The sequence below is a fragment of the Battus philenor genome, unplaced genomic scaffold (assembly GCF_028537555.1).
Source record: "Battus philenor isolate CCGP_79_NKW_IND1 unplaced genomic scaffold, ilBatPhil1.0.hap1 SCAF_19, whole genome shotgun sequence".
In the NCBI taxonomy this organism is placed as follows: domain Eukaryota; kingdom Metazoa; phylum Arthropoda; class Insecta; order Lepidoptera; family Papilionidae; genus Battus; species Battus philenor.
This window is the reverse complement of record NW_027181681.1, coordinates 9,674,788-9,691,102: the sequence shown is the minus strand read 5'-3', so window position 1 is coordinate 9,691,102 and position 16,315 is coordinate 9,674,788. Positions and strand designations below refer to the sequence as shown.

Sequence of the window (16,315 nt, the reverse complement as noted above, 5' to 3'; positions counted from 1 at the left end):
TTAGTCAATCATTTATGATAATTTTAGCCACCTATTTTGAATACACGCAAATAAAAAAGAGATATGTGTAATGTGTGTAATGATGCTGATTTTTAGTTAATATGTTGTTACAAAACATTTAAAAAGAAATTTTAATTATTGTAACACTTCAAATATTTCCTTAAATTTTTATAATTACAATCTTGCCATAAATAAACGTCAATATTGGCTGCGTTTGACAGATTGCCGAATTTTCCTGTCACTGTCGGTTATTTACTTCCTAATAAGTTTTACGAATAGTAATGCGTCAAGTTCTCTGTATAGATGTACATTGTTGACTTACATGTGACTACTATAAAATAATAATTGTTTCATAAACTTGATATGTGTTGATTTTGTGATTTTCCAAATGGGTAGTGAATTAAATTTAGCAAATACTAGTTCCAGGTAAAATTTTATACGTTTTTCCTAACACCATTACTACATAAAAATTCATGTCATTGCGCAATATTTTTTCCAAATTATCACTCTGTTTTTTTATTAATGAAAAAATAACCATTATTATTTTTCGGTAATTTTAAATTGTAGGAGTTCTGCAAATTCGTCTTCAATGCGTTATAGTTTGAATATATTATAATAATATTATAATGCCGGGGCTCAGACACATTTGGATTCATTATCTTTCACCTTTTATAAATCATGTAATGTTTGGTTTGTTAAGGTAAATATCATAGATTTAAGGCCTAAAATATGACTAATATTTTGATATGATCTTTTGGATTTATGCATATTCATTTTGTGGAAAAATATCTATCTACAATAGATGGTGAAAGTGTAGAATTAATTATATTTTCTATTATTTATTTACTTAATTTTCTTAGTCAATAATTTTTCATGCTAATTCTTTTCTGAATATATGTTTGATATACTTATACTGGAATTTTCAGATTAAATCATCTATAATATTAGTTTCAATGGGAATAAACAAGCAAGTTATTGTGTGATTTTTTTTCCAAAGCATGAGTTTTTTGTAATAATACTACACGGTTTTGTTACAAATTAATTAACAAAAAGGGGTAAAAGAATTGTTAATTCCTGATTTGTGACCAAATATTCATTTTTTGACCAATTTTTAAATTTTGTGCTTAATAAATTTTATGAAAATTTAAATTATCTTGGATGGGCCTTGTTAGTGTTCATGTAATTATCATGTGTAATATTTTAATATTTCATATATCATTTAAATAAATATTTTAACTTATTTACCTTCAATTCAAAAGTTTAATATCTGTTATTTACTTCTTTCATACTTTTCATTAATGATTTTTTGAAAAATCTGTGTTTGTTGTTTTTATGGGGTACAAATTTAGTACATTTATCAATACAAAATTTTGCTTCTAATGACATTTATTTGAAAAAAATTGTTGATTCAAACAATTCCTAAAACTGATTTTAAACTTATTTAATATAAATTATTATTTTGAATAGCAACAACATTTAATTTGAGTTTAATTTTTAAATTATTATGTGTTACATACCTAATGTTACATCAAAACTACCCTTTGTGTTGCCATTTCATCTCCTCACTTGCCAGCTTTAAAAAATGTTAGTGCTAAAGATCCAGTGCAATAAAACATGTATTTTGAATTTCAGCACTGTAAGCAGGACATGGATTGGCTTTATCTTGTCCATTGTGTGGAAGTAAGATTCATTTCCATTTCGGCTTATTGCTTTACCGTTCCCCATTGCTTTTTTCTTTAATTGATTATCCTATTTATTCTGTTAATAGATCTAAATGATAGATAAAATTTATATGAGAATATAAGTTAATGATTGCATCATATCAGGAGTTGAAATGTTGGCTTATTATTCTAAGCACTTTTGTAGAAGGGTGAGATTGGTAACTATACCTGCTTGTGCAGTTAAGTTTTAAAGGACAAGCTACTTAGAAGTATTTCTTATACGGTAAATACAAATTAGTGATTAGCATGAAATAGCTCAATGTTTGATAATATTATCTCCAATGATTTACATGTAAAACTCATGCAATGTACTACATTACTCATGAAGTCAACCATGTGTGCGTGTGTATGTGTTACATAGTGCACAAAGAAATACAAAATATTTAGTTGGTACCTTTAATTTTTGTGTAAAGGCCAATTGTTTATCGCTATTAACAAGCTCATTTTTTACTATCAAAACCAACGCACCATTGAATAAAAAATAGGACTTTTAATAAAAGCACAAGATTGTGATATAGTAATGGTATTAATGGTTTATTAAATTAATAATAAATACCTTTGTGTTTCTAGTTGGACTGGTGGCTGGTTCAGCTGGACGCGTCAGTCAGATGAAATGCTTAGGAATATCGAAAAAAAAATATTATCATGTAAGTATTATGCAGCAGTTTTATTCCGTATGATTAGTCATGATGATCGCCACAATCACCGGGCTTGCAACGTCGGCATCCAGCGGCTTTGACCATGACCTCGGTCCACCTTTCGGCTCGGTTACATGAGCAATGTGCCCCGCCCACTGCTACTTCAGACGAGCTATTCTTCAAGGTGACCTAGGTTCTTCTGTAGAACTCCTTATTTTTGATTAAATCTCTCAGCGAAACTCCGAGCATAACTAACACTACATAAGTCTTTGGGTGTGGCCTGTTTTGTAGTGGTCATAATGATTTTGCATGTTTGTAGTGTTGTGAAACATTCTTGATTAACTGGTAACAAAAATTACTTTAATGTTCTAAATAATTGTTAATACTTATAAAACAATTAAAATTCGATTTACAATTTTAATGAGTCATTTGTATATGAATATTTATTTAATGTACTATGCATGTAATTTTAATGTCCCATAAATCATAAGGATAACTTGAGAAAATAATTAAATTTATATGAATCATCTATTTTTGAAATTATTCCCATTAAGTTAATTATGTTTATGCACTCTGTGATTGTATTACAATGATAACAAATCATTAGTTTTCAAAATTTACTTCGTACATTCAATTCTTCAATCCATGTTACTTTGCATCCAGGAGACAGAAAAAAAATTAATGTTATCTACATAGGTCTGATTTTGAAAGATAATAACAATGTAATCAACCAACCAACTGCACTAATATATATATATATATTTATATATCTGGTTTTTTAAATAAATTTTTGGGGTTAGCCCCAATATCAGGTATTTTCTAATTTTGGCTTGACTTTTATTTATGGGTCGATCTGTATTACAAATTTTAAATTATAATTTTTTTATACATGAATGTTATGAAATATATAGTTATTAATTTGTAAATATGGATACGAAGTATTTTATTTTAAAGTATTTAATTTCATTATTGTCATTTTCGTTATAATTACTCATATGCTCATTTAAGAAAAAGATAATGCATTAAGCATTACACTATTTTTTAATAAATTTACCAATGAAATTAAATACAAAGCCGATCGTCATATGTAGATATTAATACAGATGAAACTAGTGTTGTAAAAGCAATTCACTTTTTATGTACAATTTTATTGTAATATTTAAAAAAAATATTGGTTTAGGGTTTCTTTAATGTTTTTTTTATAGTCCACAAGCATGTGATGATAGTTTTTTAACTAAAAATATAATTTTTTTAATACTTTGAAATTTGTGTAAAAAATGTCTTATGGGGCTTCTCGTTTCCCTATGTTATTTTAGGGATATTGCTATTATTATCAATATTTTACATTTTTATTTTGTTGCTCTCTCTTTCATTCACCACAAAATCCCTCTTTTAACCTTTTTTCATCTATTAATTTACATTTAATTATTACATCACCTTACATCCCTTCTCACAGTACAGTTTTTTATATATTAATAATTAACATATAGCAAGTGTTTTTTTAATATTTATCTATACATATTTTTAAAATAAAAACACTATCTTACCTTGTTTATTATTACAAAAATCGTTTATTTTTGTACAGGGTAATCCATATATTTATGGACAGCAAATGAACGATTTATTTTCCTTTTTAAAGGTTTTACATGTATATTCAATCATTCTGTATAAATAATAAAATTCTATTTAAATAATAGTGCCCGATATATGCATGCATTACAGTCAGTGATGTTTAAACATATTTTATATCTTATCTCTATCGAAATTAATTATAATGATTACATTGCATTAGTTTTATTATATTCAAATGACCTTTGTTAATCAATGATTGTCACGTCATTCTATTATAGTGTCACCCTGAATAGTTTCAATGTGTTGACTTTGTTACATTTTATTTCCGCATATCCTGATAGAAATGAAAACTATTTTACTGAATTTCAGTAAATTAAATGTTTATTTCCTTGTATTTAGGACAACCAACATTATTTGGTACTTTTTCGGTGGTTCAGCTAGCAAGTAAAAATCGACAAATAATATTTATTGTTGCAGCCATGTGCCATGTTTTCTGATTTACTCAAAACGAAATCTCAAATATTGTAAAGTAAACATGAGAATTTGATATTTAGCCAGGCGCAGAAAAAGTAATTATCTCTCTTTTTCAACAGAAAGGTATATTGACAAAGAGTACAAGATGCGATCAGAATTATTAGGTTAAGTTATAAACAAAATCATTCGCCTTTAAATACGTTTCATTTGCGAATTTATGTTGTTCTGCCGTCTAATAATAACTTAAAACCTGTACCGATAACAACACTAAAGCTGCAACTCTCTCGCTCACACATCTGTTACGGAAAAATTTTAATTTGAAATCCGATTTCTGCTACCAAAAAAGACGAAATGAGAGTAAAATCAATATGCGACTGTTTGGTTCACAAATAGTGATATTCGCTAACGTTAAAAAGTAGTAGTAAATAGTAGTAAAAGTAAGTAGTAGTAAAGTACTTTTTAATTTCAATAGTAAAAATGTTTCAATAAAGTTTATATCAGAAGCCAGTGACATTATGCCAAATTATCTGTGTCACTTGTTAATAAATAAAAAAAAACTAAACCGGAACAACTATCGCGTCACATATTGTCGACAATTATCTCTCACAAAAAGCTACTGCGACGATAAATGTGTATTTTAAATGTTTGACGTAAATTGTACTCCTTCATTTGACCGTTATCTCTTGTCCTTGACGTTGAGTGATTCGTACGAATTTTTTTTGACGTTTTACTTCAGTTAAAGTGCGTCGGATTAAGATGACCTTTTTATTGCATTTTATATAAAGGATTTCAATCTTTAGTTCACGGACGCATAAGAACAGTACAGAAGCTGTCAATAGATATAGTCATGGTAAAAAGTATTAGGTAAGAAAAGGACCAATATTTAGCCACTTCTGCACATGTAGTGGTAGTCGTGCAACAAAGTGCACTGCCCGTCAGCCTGCTGGTAAATGAGTATGCGGCAAACAATGCGAATCACACAACCGCCACCGCTAAACCACTCAACACGTGTTTCACCCCTCCACTCTGTGCTTGGCACTAATCGTTGTATCATAACTCCTGAAGATTCCCCGTGGAGGGGTGAAACACGATGAAGTGGCTAAATATTGGTCCTCTTCTTACTTAAAATGGACTTACGCAAGGTAACGCCTGATTCCATTAAATATGTAAAAAGTATTGTTCATAGAGCTTTGATTCCTAATTCTTTGAACATAGATACGATATGGGAGGATAAGGTGTAAGGCATTTGGAGCGGTAGGCGAATAATTTTTTTTTCTACCGAAAAAGGTCCAACTTTACTTACCTCACTGGAGGGCTCCATCGGAAATCTCGGCTCAGGTCGTTAAATCACATGCGTTATTACCGAATTGGAAGGCTATCATGTTCTTAAATCGCTTAGACGGGCACTAATTGAATGAACTGTAGCGTTCACGATAGATAAAGGGGTAATAGTTAACAATTGAACTTCGTGAAATAATGCGAATTACGCTGGTAGCAAAAATAATTCTTGTTGAATAAGGACGAGTCCACCATAACTCTTATGCTACATAATGTCGTACAAAAACTTTTCAACACAGGATAAGAGGATGGACGGTTACCACGAGGCTGCAGCTTGATGGCACAGTAGCCGCAGCAATACACAACGCCGAAGCAACAACGCGACACACTACCAAACAGAAACACAATCCTAAAAAAGGATACAAGAAAAGAATGACTGGTATGCATAAGGAATATGTCACTACGGAGCGACGTCCAGGGTAGCGTGAAAGCTCAATATCCAGATGTAGCTGCGTGTGGCAGAACCAGCAGAAGGGAGAGGAGTATCATGGAATTGCAATAGAATCAGCGTGTGCAGTGTCTTACAGAAGTAGATACAATGGAGAGGAAACCCAACGATTTCCATTATCCGCTAAGAATACACGACTAAGAATCAGAAAAATGAATGTGGTATAAGTAACCAGACTTCAAGAGTAGTAAATATATGCGGTCTTACTTCCGAGTCTTGTATCTACGAGCTATTAGGTATTAAGTTCTTCCTCATTCAATCGTACCACGAGATTAAGACTTCTTCATCCTTATACCACTATCCCACGACTGAGATATAGTATCCTGTTAAAAGTATCTATATAATCAATATATAATCAATATAATAAGTCAGCGTGACCCGCATTGTAAAATCGCGCATTGTTAAAAAAGATATTGTAGTATAGATACATTGTTTTGAAGTTATTAGACCCTCCTTTAACCTTAATAAGAAGGCTTTAGCGGCGGATTCGAGATGATCCACCGATCGTATAACCTGGCCTTACGCAGACGTGCTAGTTTATTCTGGCCGCGTCTTTGTGAAAACTATCGGTCATGACTATTATCGATCATCACAACAATCGAATGCAGATCGAACTTAAAATTAAAACACTAGGCCAATGCCGTTGAAACTGCGGTAGAATGCGAAGGAGTTCAGATAGCTTAAACTTTAGAAACAGAAGTAGAAGTTAAAACCGACGAAGCGTTCAGAATTTTTTAAGACATTTTTCCATTGTTGAGGGAATATTAACCGTTTCACTGCTACGCAGCGCAAAAAGACCGTGTTTTTATGTTTTTGAAATCCGCGATGCAGCGATTTTGGACTGCGAGTTTCTGTGTATCTTTTGTTGACCAACATATTTCAATTTATTTTCACCACATCACTGCTTGAAAACCTCGTAAGGGAAAATAATACGAAAAGAATTATTATATTAAAAATATTGCCTAAATGGAAGCGTTTTTTTTTTTTAACAACATCAAGTCTAAATTGTCCTGTAGTTTTCTTGCGTTGTAAGGATTGCTTAGGAGTCAAACAGTTAAAAGATCGTCCGAAACCGTGTTGTATTGAAAGTCTGTTGAAGCCTCCATAGTTACCAAAGTTATATCTGCAAAGCTGCTATCACTGTTTTAAACAACACAACTAAGTAAGGAAAGGACCAATATTTAGCCACTTCCGCAAATGCAGTGGTAGTCGTGCAACAAAGCACCGCCCGCCAGCCCAAACACAGAGTCTACTAGGCACTAATTGGTGTAACATAACTCCTGAAGATGCCCCGTTGAGGTATGAAACACGTGTTGAGTGGTTTAACGGTGGCAGTTGTGTAATTCGTATTGTTTGCCGCATACGCATTTATCAGCGGGCTGGCGGGCGGTGCACCACTGCATGTGCGGAAGTGGCTAAATATTGATCCTTTTCTTACTTAGGAAGGACTTCCGCAAGGTAACGCCTGATACCATTAAATAACACTACTAAGACTACTTCTCTGAGAGATATATATCGTTTTATTATATTTTTAATATAACGGTGCATTCGGTAATTTTTCAAGGTCATATAGATAAAGCTAACTGCTTATTATTGTTTGTCGAATTTTAGTGATATCTACAATCTAGCAACGTCTTGTCTATATGTCGATGCGAAACTACTTCCTAGTAGGCGTAAATTACGTGTTTAAAGTTGATTCTTTGTGTTTTTATTGGTAATCAATACATATTGAAACTTTATTATTTACTAGTTGTATCTGACATGGTGTTGGTTTATATCACTGTATCCTATTTAAATTATCGATTGGTTCTTAACAAATCTACGTACGAAGATAGAGTCGAGTGAAATGAATATAAAAATACTTTTTACTCTATCTAGATTATCCGCATAATTGTTTTAATGTGGATACCACAACAACATATTCTAATTGAGGTCAAATCCAAAATATGGAGACATGTGTTCACATACATACGATGTTTGTTTTAAACATTTTCTAACCCTTTATGTATAGACAGTAAAAGACAAAACGCCTTATCGGGGACTTTTAGATTCATTTATTATATGGAATCTAAGCCCATTCCCAATCGACCAACCAGCAATTGCCACTTACCATCAATCGGCACAATTCGCAACGCAGCCACTGAAGTCGAGAGTAGAGGGAGCTAGTGGGCACTCTCGCGCGGTCCGTGATGATTACGACAAATGTCAACTAAGACGAAGGCATCATCATGGGAGTAACAAAAATAGTTATGTAAAAAGGTTTCGACTAAGGATCTTAAGAAAGCCGAGTGGGGCTTTCTTACTCGGTTAGGATGTTACTGACGGTAAATATTTCGTTATAGGTGTGAAAACTGCATACAAACGATTCTACGTGGACATTGGATCGGTGGTGGGGCAAAGTGACAAGATCTGGACGATATCACTGAACGAGGAATCGCCGCGGGTCCCGCTTGTGCTACTGCACGGCATGGGTGCAGGCCTGGCGCTTTGGTGCCCGAACCTCGACGCACTTGCCTCCAAACGTCCCGTCTACGCCATTGACTTGCTCGGTAATGTATGACGTCTCTACACGACTTAAACTTGAAGAACTCCATTATCTGTACACGAAATTTATGTAGCTATTTTTGGTACTTGCGCTAATAAATAATATGTTCATCTCTTTCTTATAATAATATTCATCACAATGTCAGCCGATAGATGCTCACTGCAAAGCATAGACCTCTGCGACATATCGTCGTCGTTTCACCTAATAGGTGTCTACCCGCACCGAGTCTACCGGCTGGTGATTAGATTAATAAAGATTTTTTTTTTTATATTTAGAACGCTAAATCAATTGTAAATGTTTATTCATTGAGATTAAAACTATTGTTACGCATCTCGATATAGCTTTTAAAATATACGTGATAACTTATAATCACGAACCTGATACTGATTATTCGCACAACTACGGGATCTCTAGATTGTAACTCCGCGAACACTGTTTAACTGCGTGATGTGCCGACCATCGTTTATTGCTCACGAGGCATCAGACGACCAAATTCCCTGTCTTCTTAAATACCTCGGGCAAGTATTTTCTAGACGATTCGACGTCGGGTGAAGTAAAGATAAAGCCTGAAAGACGATCCTTGTAGTAACTTTATTGAGTAACTTTATTGCTTTTGTTTTTTTGTTGAGTCCATACTCCTAATGATTATTTAAGAAGCTCTTGGTTTATTTTAAGTTAAGTTTACGTTGAGTTTCTATATTCAGTTGAATTCATTATCGTCGTGAAATAGAGTAGTAGTAGATTGCAAGACAACGTTATTTATTAGTATCACCTGTAGACTTCTTATTGATTTACAAAATAATAGGTAACCATAGAAAAGAAGCAATTATTTAAAGTTCCAGTCATTTTGTAATTCAAATTTTAAATTCAGGAAGTACATCCGTATTAACTGTATAGGTTGGGCAATGGTAGAAAACTGTGACTAACGATCATAGGTCGTGGGTGCGATTCCCAGTACACAATCTTCAGAGGATGGGCAACAGTGTCCTCTGGGTACTATTAAATTGCATTGCGACGGCCGAGCGTGACTATTGCGGTTTATTACAAAGATATCTTTGGGAGCGGCCTATGCTTTGCAGTGGGCGTCTATGGGCCGAAATGAACGGACTATATAGGTGTAATGTAATATTGTATGTAATGTCAAATATTTCATCGCAGGTTTCGGTCGAAGCTCGCGGCCAAAGTTCGCAACTGACGCCAGTAAAGTGGAAGCGCAGTGGGTGGAGTCTGTGGAGGAATGGCGGAGGGAAGTGAACCTCGACCAGGTGATTTTGCTGGGGCACAGTCTCGGCGGATACATCGCCACTGCATACGCGCTTAAATATCCAGATAGGTGAGGATAAGTTGAATTGTCCATATATATATTTTAATGAACACTCACACTCACACACTGCTGACCCTATTACTATTTTGCCGGATTGGGAGGTTGCCGACCTCTGATATCGTTTGGGTAAACGCTCGTTGGAGTGACTAAACTCAAGGTACCTACTAAGGGACCTCGGCTTGGACTGTCACGTCACACGTCGATAGCCCGCTAAGCATTTCGACACAAGGGCATCCGAGAAGGCCGAATCTCTATATTACTCTACTATTTTCTGGTTAATATAACTACTACCACTTCAGAAAGTACTGGGAGAAGAAGTGGCGCAAGTGACTCCAGCAATGCTCCTATCTAGTATGATTAGCGGTTGACGTTACCTGTACCTATATACTCTGTGATCAAAAATTATGGTGAAATTGTCATTTTAAACACCCGGGCATTAGGTAACTTTTTTTCCAAGGTTGCTAGGACAGTTTATAATATTTGTCAGGCGTTTGTTTGTCAAAACTTGGAATATGATATTTCAACTTTTGATTCAGCCTAAACCAATTTCAAAGATTTTTTGCGTCACAATCGCATCAAGTCCCGATAGGTGCCAAGATTAATAATTTTTTTGAAAAAAATCATATCGTTCCACAACCACGATATTCGTCTGATTTGGCTTCGTGCAATTTCATGGTATTCAACAGACTCAAAAGGCCAGTGAAGGGAAAGAAAAGGACCAATACTAAGCCACTTCCGCACATGCAGTGGTAGTCGTGCAACAAAGTGCACCGCCCGCCAGCCCGCTGATAAATGCGCATGTGGCAAACAATGCGAATTACACAACCGCCACCCCCAGTCAAATTACTCAACACGTGTTTCACCCCTCAACGGGGCATCTTCAGGAGTTATGTTACACCGTGCCAAACACAGAGTCTCTGTTTTTGGCACTAATAAAGGTAACGCCTGATTCCATTAAATACCAATGAAGGGACGCCGTTTTGACACGGTTGAGGAGATAAATACCGAATCAAAGGCCTTGAAGCCAGACTGTTAAGAAAACTGGAGAAAGCTTTACTTTGAAGGGGATGAAATTAATTTGTTACAATAAATAACTAATTTATGTTTTGTAAACAAATTGACTTTACATTTTGATCACAGTATTATAAAAGGTGGACAGATGACGTCGTAAACGCTTGACCTTTTCCAACCGGTACTCTTCGTAATATATGGAAGAGACCTATGTAAAGCTGTGCTTATGAACAACTTTTGCGCCGCGCGACTGGGGGAACTTTCATTGAATATAATTCCCGCGGGTGTTTAAATGCCCCTGTATATTGACAAATAGAAGCCTCGCAGACCTCCTGTCTCCGCGGGCTTAATATAAATGAAGCTGCACAAAGCCTAACCGGCTAGCAGCTAACGTCAAACACAATAAATGCAAAAAATAGAAGCATTCGGTAATAAGCATTCCTTATCTTCACGACAAGATAAATGTATCTTTTATTTCTTTCAGGATATAGAATCCCTTTCTGCTATGTTCTTTATAAGGAAAATAATATGCATAAACACTTATTTAAAAGTACGTTATAACAATCTTACCATAAACAATAATAACAAACAGTACGAATCTATTGGTTAAAGACCACGACAGGTAGTCACCGCAGATAAACAGAATAACACTTAAATATGTGAAATATGACTTTTAAAAGATGTTTTAGCAAAGCGTATTGGAAACCATAAATACTTGCTTCATTATTTTGTCTCTCCGCTTTTAGAGTACGTCATTTGATACTGGCGGACCCGTGGGGATTCCCCGAGAAGCCGTCGAACGTGTATGAGAAGTACCAGCTGCCGCTGTGGGTGCGCGCTGTGGCCACGGCGCTGCAGCCGCTCAACCCGCTATGGGCGGTGCGAGCTGCGGGCCCCGCCGGTCGCTGGCTGGTGGGCAAGACCCGGCCCGACATCCCGCGCAAGTACGCCGCACACCTACCCGATGCCGATCAGCTCATACCCGACTACATCTATCAGTGCAACTCCCAAACGCCCAGGTACGTATTTCACTAACACGAAATCGAATAATGAATAAGGAGATCCATATGTAAACGAAGGTAACCAACATAGTTCAGCAGATTGGTAAGTTGAACTGGCAGTGAGCAGGCCACATGCGCGCAGAACTTCTGGGTGCTGGAGTCTTAAGGTCTCGAAAGGAGATCAGAGACCAACAAGCACAGCTTGGGACATCCGTACACAAGGTGGACAGAGACGACCTTGGTTAAGGTTATCCGAAGACACTATTTGCAGGCTGGTCTAAACGGGTCTGATAGGAAATTAAAGGTGGAAGCCTATGTTGAGCAGAGGAAGTCCTATGACTAAATAGATAATAATATTTCTCACATCTTGTAAATGCTCCAAATAAAAATTACCTAAAAGCTAGTTTACTACTTCATATAATATACTCATCTTCTGATAAGTTGTAAGCAGTATGCTAAACGAATATAAACTTGATTTTAAGACACTATTTAAAAAACCTTATTGAAAATAACCAAATCACCATATTGCCAGTCACTACTCCAGGTATATAAAAAAAATCTACTCTCAATAAATCCTTCATGGGTCTGAGGATATATATATATAATTTTATTTATTTATGTGTATATATATAAATGGATCATGATTATATTATAACGGTCCACAAGATTTCTTAGCGTCGAGTCTAAAATTCAAAGTATGTTATTACAAATGTTATTGTAGCATTCAAGAGATTTTAGTTGATCTAAATGTATGAAACTTGGTTTGTTGACTCATTTAAATGTTTCATATTATAAAGTTTCACATGAAAAATTGTTAAATTTCATTTAAAAGAGCAACTCTTGAGTTTCGAGCAGGCTCTTCTTAACAGATCACTATTTCGAGCCGGTGATAACTTACTGCTTATAATGTTAACTTATTTGACGATTTAAAAGCGCATTTGAAACCTACTTGAATAAATATTTTTGATTTTTTTATCTTTAAACTGGAAATTACTAGTTTTAGGGTTTAGTTAGCAATATCACATTTGATATATATTAACCTAACCTACGTAAATAAATAATCATTGTATCGACAGCGGGGAGAGCGCCTTCCACACGCTGATGCACGGGTTCGGGTGGGCCAAGAACCCCATGGTCCACCGTGTGGGGCAGCTTTCGCCAGCTCTGCCCGTCACCGTGCTATACGGCTCTCGGTCCTGGGTCGACAACTCCACCAGCCAGCTGCTGACTGAACACCGCCCCAACTCTCTTACATATGTGCAGGTAAATATATCTTTTTAATATCACTCTTTTCAATTAATAAACAGAAAAAAATTAAATACGTAAAAGGTATCAAATTACTAATTAAATAATGAAGTATAATAATTAATATAATGAAAGTAAAAAAACAAGAATTTTTATAACTCATGTATCAAATACATATGTTATTTAAAAAGAAGAAATCAAAGTAAACATTCTTTAGTATTTTATCATAGAATGCATTGTTTCAAACAGTATAGTGTCCGTGTATGTGTATGTTTGAGCACGTGGGAGTACTAGCGAAACTGTTTAACGTGGTACCACGAGAGAACTGCGACGCAGTCTTGTTACAATATTTAATTTTACAATATTAGTTGTGAATTAAAAAGATGAGTGGTGATAATGTCAGATAACCATGCCTAAGTCTCTCAATTACGGTTACCCGGTGAGGATACGTTTTTTTTGTATATTTTCACATCATCACCAGACGACACTGTTCTACAATGGTAATGTATAATGACTAAGTTATTTCCTGCTTAAGAATTCAGGGTTAGGATTATAAGCAGATTATATAATCTCCACAATAGCCTTATCACAAATAAAAAATAAGCGTATATAAAAATACATTATTATAGTGCTACCGAAACTGCTGTACCGCGCCTTAGGTATGTATGCCCAGGGCGACGCCAGGGGGAGTATCAACCGTTCTGTAAAAAGAGCACCAGCGCCATCACAGTCGATGTTCCTATCATGTCAAATTTAGTCCCCACCTCGCCCCTTTCCTAAGGCGCGGTACAGCTGTTTCTGTAGCACTGTAACAAAACACTATATAAGACAGCCTGTCTCAAGAAGTATATGAGTAAGAGAAACATTTCAGGTTATCAATGGAGCCGGTCACCATGTGTATTTGGACAAGCCGGACCTGTTCAACAAGTTTGTGCTGGAAGCGTGCGAGAGGGCGGACGCTTACGACCCGCGCTCCGGGGGCAAAGCCCCCATAGGAGATAGCGGCGAGCCAATCCAAACGTCCTGATAGATATATGATATAGCTGTAGTATGAAGCGCCTTATGCAAGCACCACACATTGCTGTATTCACGCCTATGAGTTTATAACGTTTTAACTGAATACTCATTAAAACTTCTTAACAGCAATGAATAATAGAAACGCAGCAAAGTGTACACCCTATTTATAATGAAAATAATAAAATTAATATAACGTCTGTTCTTGATTTTAAAATACTAACAAGCGAATTTATTTTTATTTTGTTTTAATATGTCATAGTATTGTTGTATAAATGTTTTATATCTACTGTTACTCAAATGATAAACCCTTAATTTCTTCTTTATATTTCCTAAAAAGAAAATACTTTTTATATATTAATTCAAATTAAACTACAAAGGTATAAGAAAGAAACGGAAATATTCGAGATTGCTTTATAAGAGTTGTGTACTTGGGCCAAAAACACTTATCTTTAGGTGGGCCGCAGTAAAAAAAACAATATATATTAAAAATTATTGTTTACGTTCTGATACTTGAGTCTTTCTTCGTGACATAATTTCTTTAACGGGAGAAGTTTTATTGGCTGAGACTACTTTTAAAACTGACGAATTTCGACTGCGGGCCGAGAGTTTGACACCTCTGCATTAGTGAACAGCAATATTAATATATGGTTAAAATGTTCGTCACTATTTTGTTATCTCCATTTTATAACCAGAACAAACTCTGAACAAATTCAGTGCCTTATAGTTTGACTTCTAATATGATATATTCTCTAGAATTTTCATTCATCAAATGTCCCATAAATCAACGTCAAAACGAAAAGTTAACTTATAAAAGGTAGTACTAACTACCAAGTTAGTAGGCTAAGCTATAAATTAAGAAATCTATGTCACGTGTGTTTTTATATCTATTCTATATACAGGCGGGTTAAGTTGGATTTAAGAATAATTTTGATTGTACATTGGAAAACCTGCTATTTTCAAATTCTGCTACTGCAACATGAATTTTTGTCATCACATTAAAAAAGTTTTAGGAATAAATATTTTTAGTCATAGTAATAGAAAGAACATGGTAAGGTACTTTTACACGAATATTATTATAAATATACATAACAGATTTTTTAAATGAAATTTCTGGACTTTACCACCAACTGCCCTATTACATCTTAAGATTGACGTTGATTAATGGGACCTTTGTATACAAAAATGATTTTTTGAATTTTGTAAAAAATACGACGCTTGTGCATTATACATTGGTTTTGTTACTTTCTGCCACGGTAACGGCAGCAAGTTTTGTAAACCAGACCAAATGACTAGCCGCTGTCTTCTCGTTCTTCGTTGAGGAATATTGATGTGAATAGTGGTCTTATTTTAACACTATCATTTATTTACATACATTACACACGATCATTCTGAACCTGACAATATGGTATATATCAGGGGTGGCCAAGCTCTTTGATAGTGCGAGCCATTTTTCGGATTTTTAAATATTTTGCGAGCCGCAATTGAATACGCATTTAAAACACGCAAAAGAATTTTCTTTTACATAAAATCATATTTATTGAAATTATTTAAACAAAAGTACAAACTGTGTATTGGAGTTAGATATAATGACACACGTATACGACAGCACTTCTAATGATACTTAAGATGCCGGTTAATTAATTATGATCGGTATTTGGTTTTTGCTAATTTTAAAGTTGAATAATAATTATTATACACACCATTAATTTGTTTCGATTTCCCAGGAGCTAACATATGTTATATAAATTTAGAAATTGAAATAATTCGACAATCAATCGGAGCCATAAATAATCGTTTAATGAGCCGCAGTTTGTCCACCCCTGGTATATATAATAACGAAACAAAAACTCTTTTACAGACTGTTTAGTAAATGTGTGGTCTTTTAAATTTTAACATGAGACTTATGAAGTATATATTTTTAAAGAAGTAATCGAATAAGACAATTAGATTATGTACATTGCTGCCTTACTAACTTGTATGC

At 34.6% G+C, this 16,315-nt stretch overlaps 1 protein-coding gene across 2 annotated transcripts; it reads left to right on the top strand.

Moving 5' to 3' along the window:
- The first annotated feature begins 274 nt into the window (after positions 1-274).
- Positions 275-16,001, top strand: puml (pummelig). 2 transcript variants are annotated; one of them, XM_068763972.1, is made up of 8 exons: positions 275-426; positions 1,633-1,680; positions 2,292-2,368; positions 8,534-8,740; positions 9,895-10,069; positions 11,818-12,090; positions 13,149-13,335; positions 14,189-16,001. In XM_068763972.1, the coding sequence occupies exons 1-8, from the start codon at positions 389-391 to the stop codon at positions 14,342-14,344; spliced, it is 1,161 nt and encodes a 386-aa protein (XP_068620073.1). In that variant the 5' UTR covers positions 275-388; the 3' UTR covers positions 14,345-16,001. The 2 variants fall into 2 exon arrangements, with proteins under 2 accessions (XP_068620073.1, XP_068620074.1); XM_068763973.1 differs by lacking the exon at positions 1,633-1,680.
- The last annotated feature ends 314 nt before the right edge of the window (positions 16,002-16,315 follow it).

What these genes read in the sequence shown, in the direction of transcription:
- puml (XM_068763972.1), top strand. Translation starts at nt 389, where the DNA reads ATGGGTAGTGAATTAAATTTAGCAAATACTAGTTCCAG. An exon ending in TGCAACTCCCAAACGCCCAG is followed by an intron (nt 12,091 to 13,148) that starts GTACGTATTTCA and finishes TTGTATCGACAG; the next exon opens with CGGGGAGAGCGCCTTCCACA. An exon ending in ACTCTCTTACATATGTGCAG is followed by an intron (nt 13,336 to 14,188) that starts GTAAATATATCT and finishes GAAACATTTCAG; the next exon opens with GTTATCAATGGAGCCGGTCA.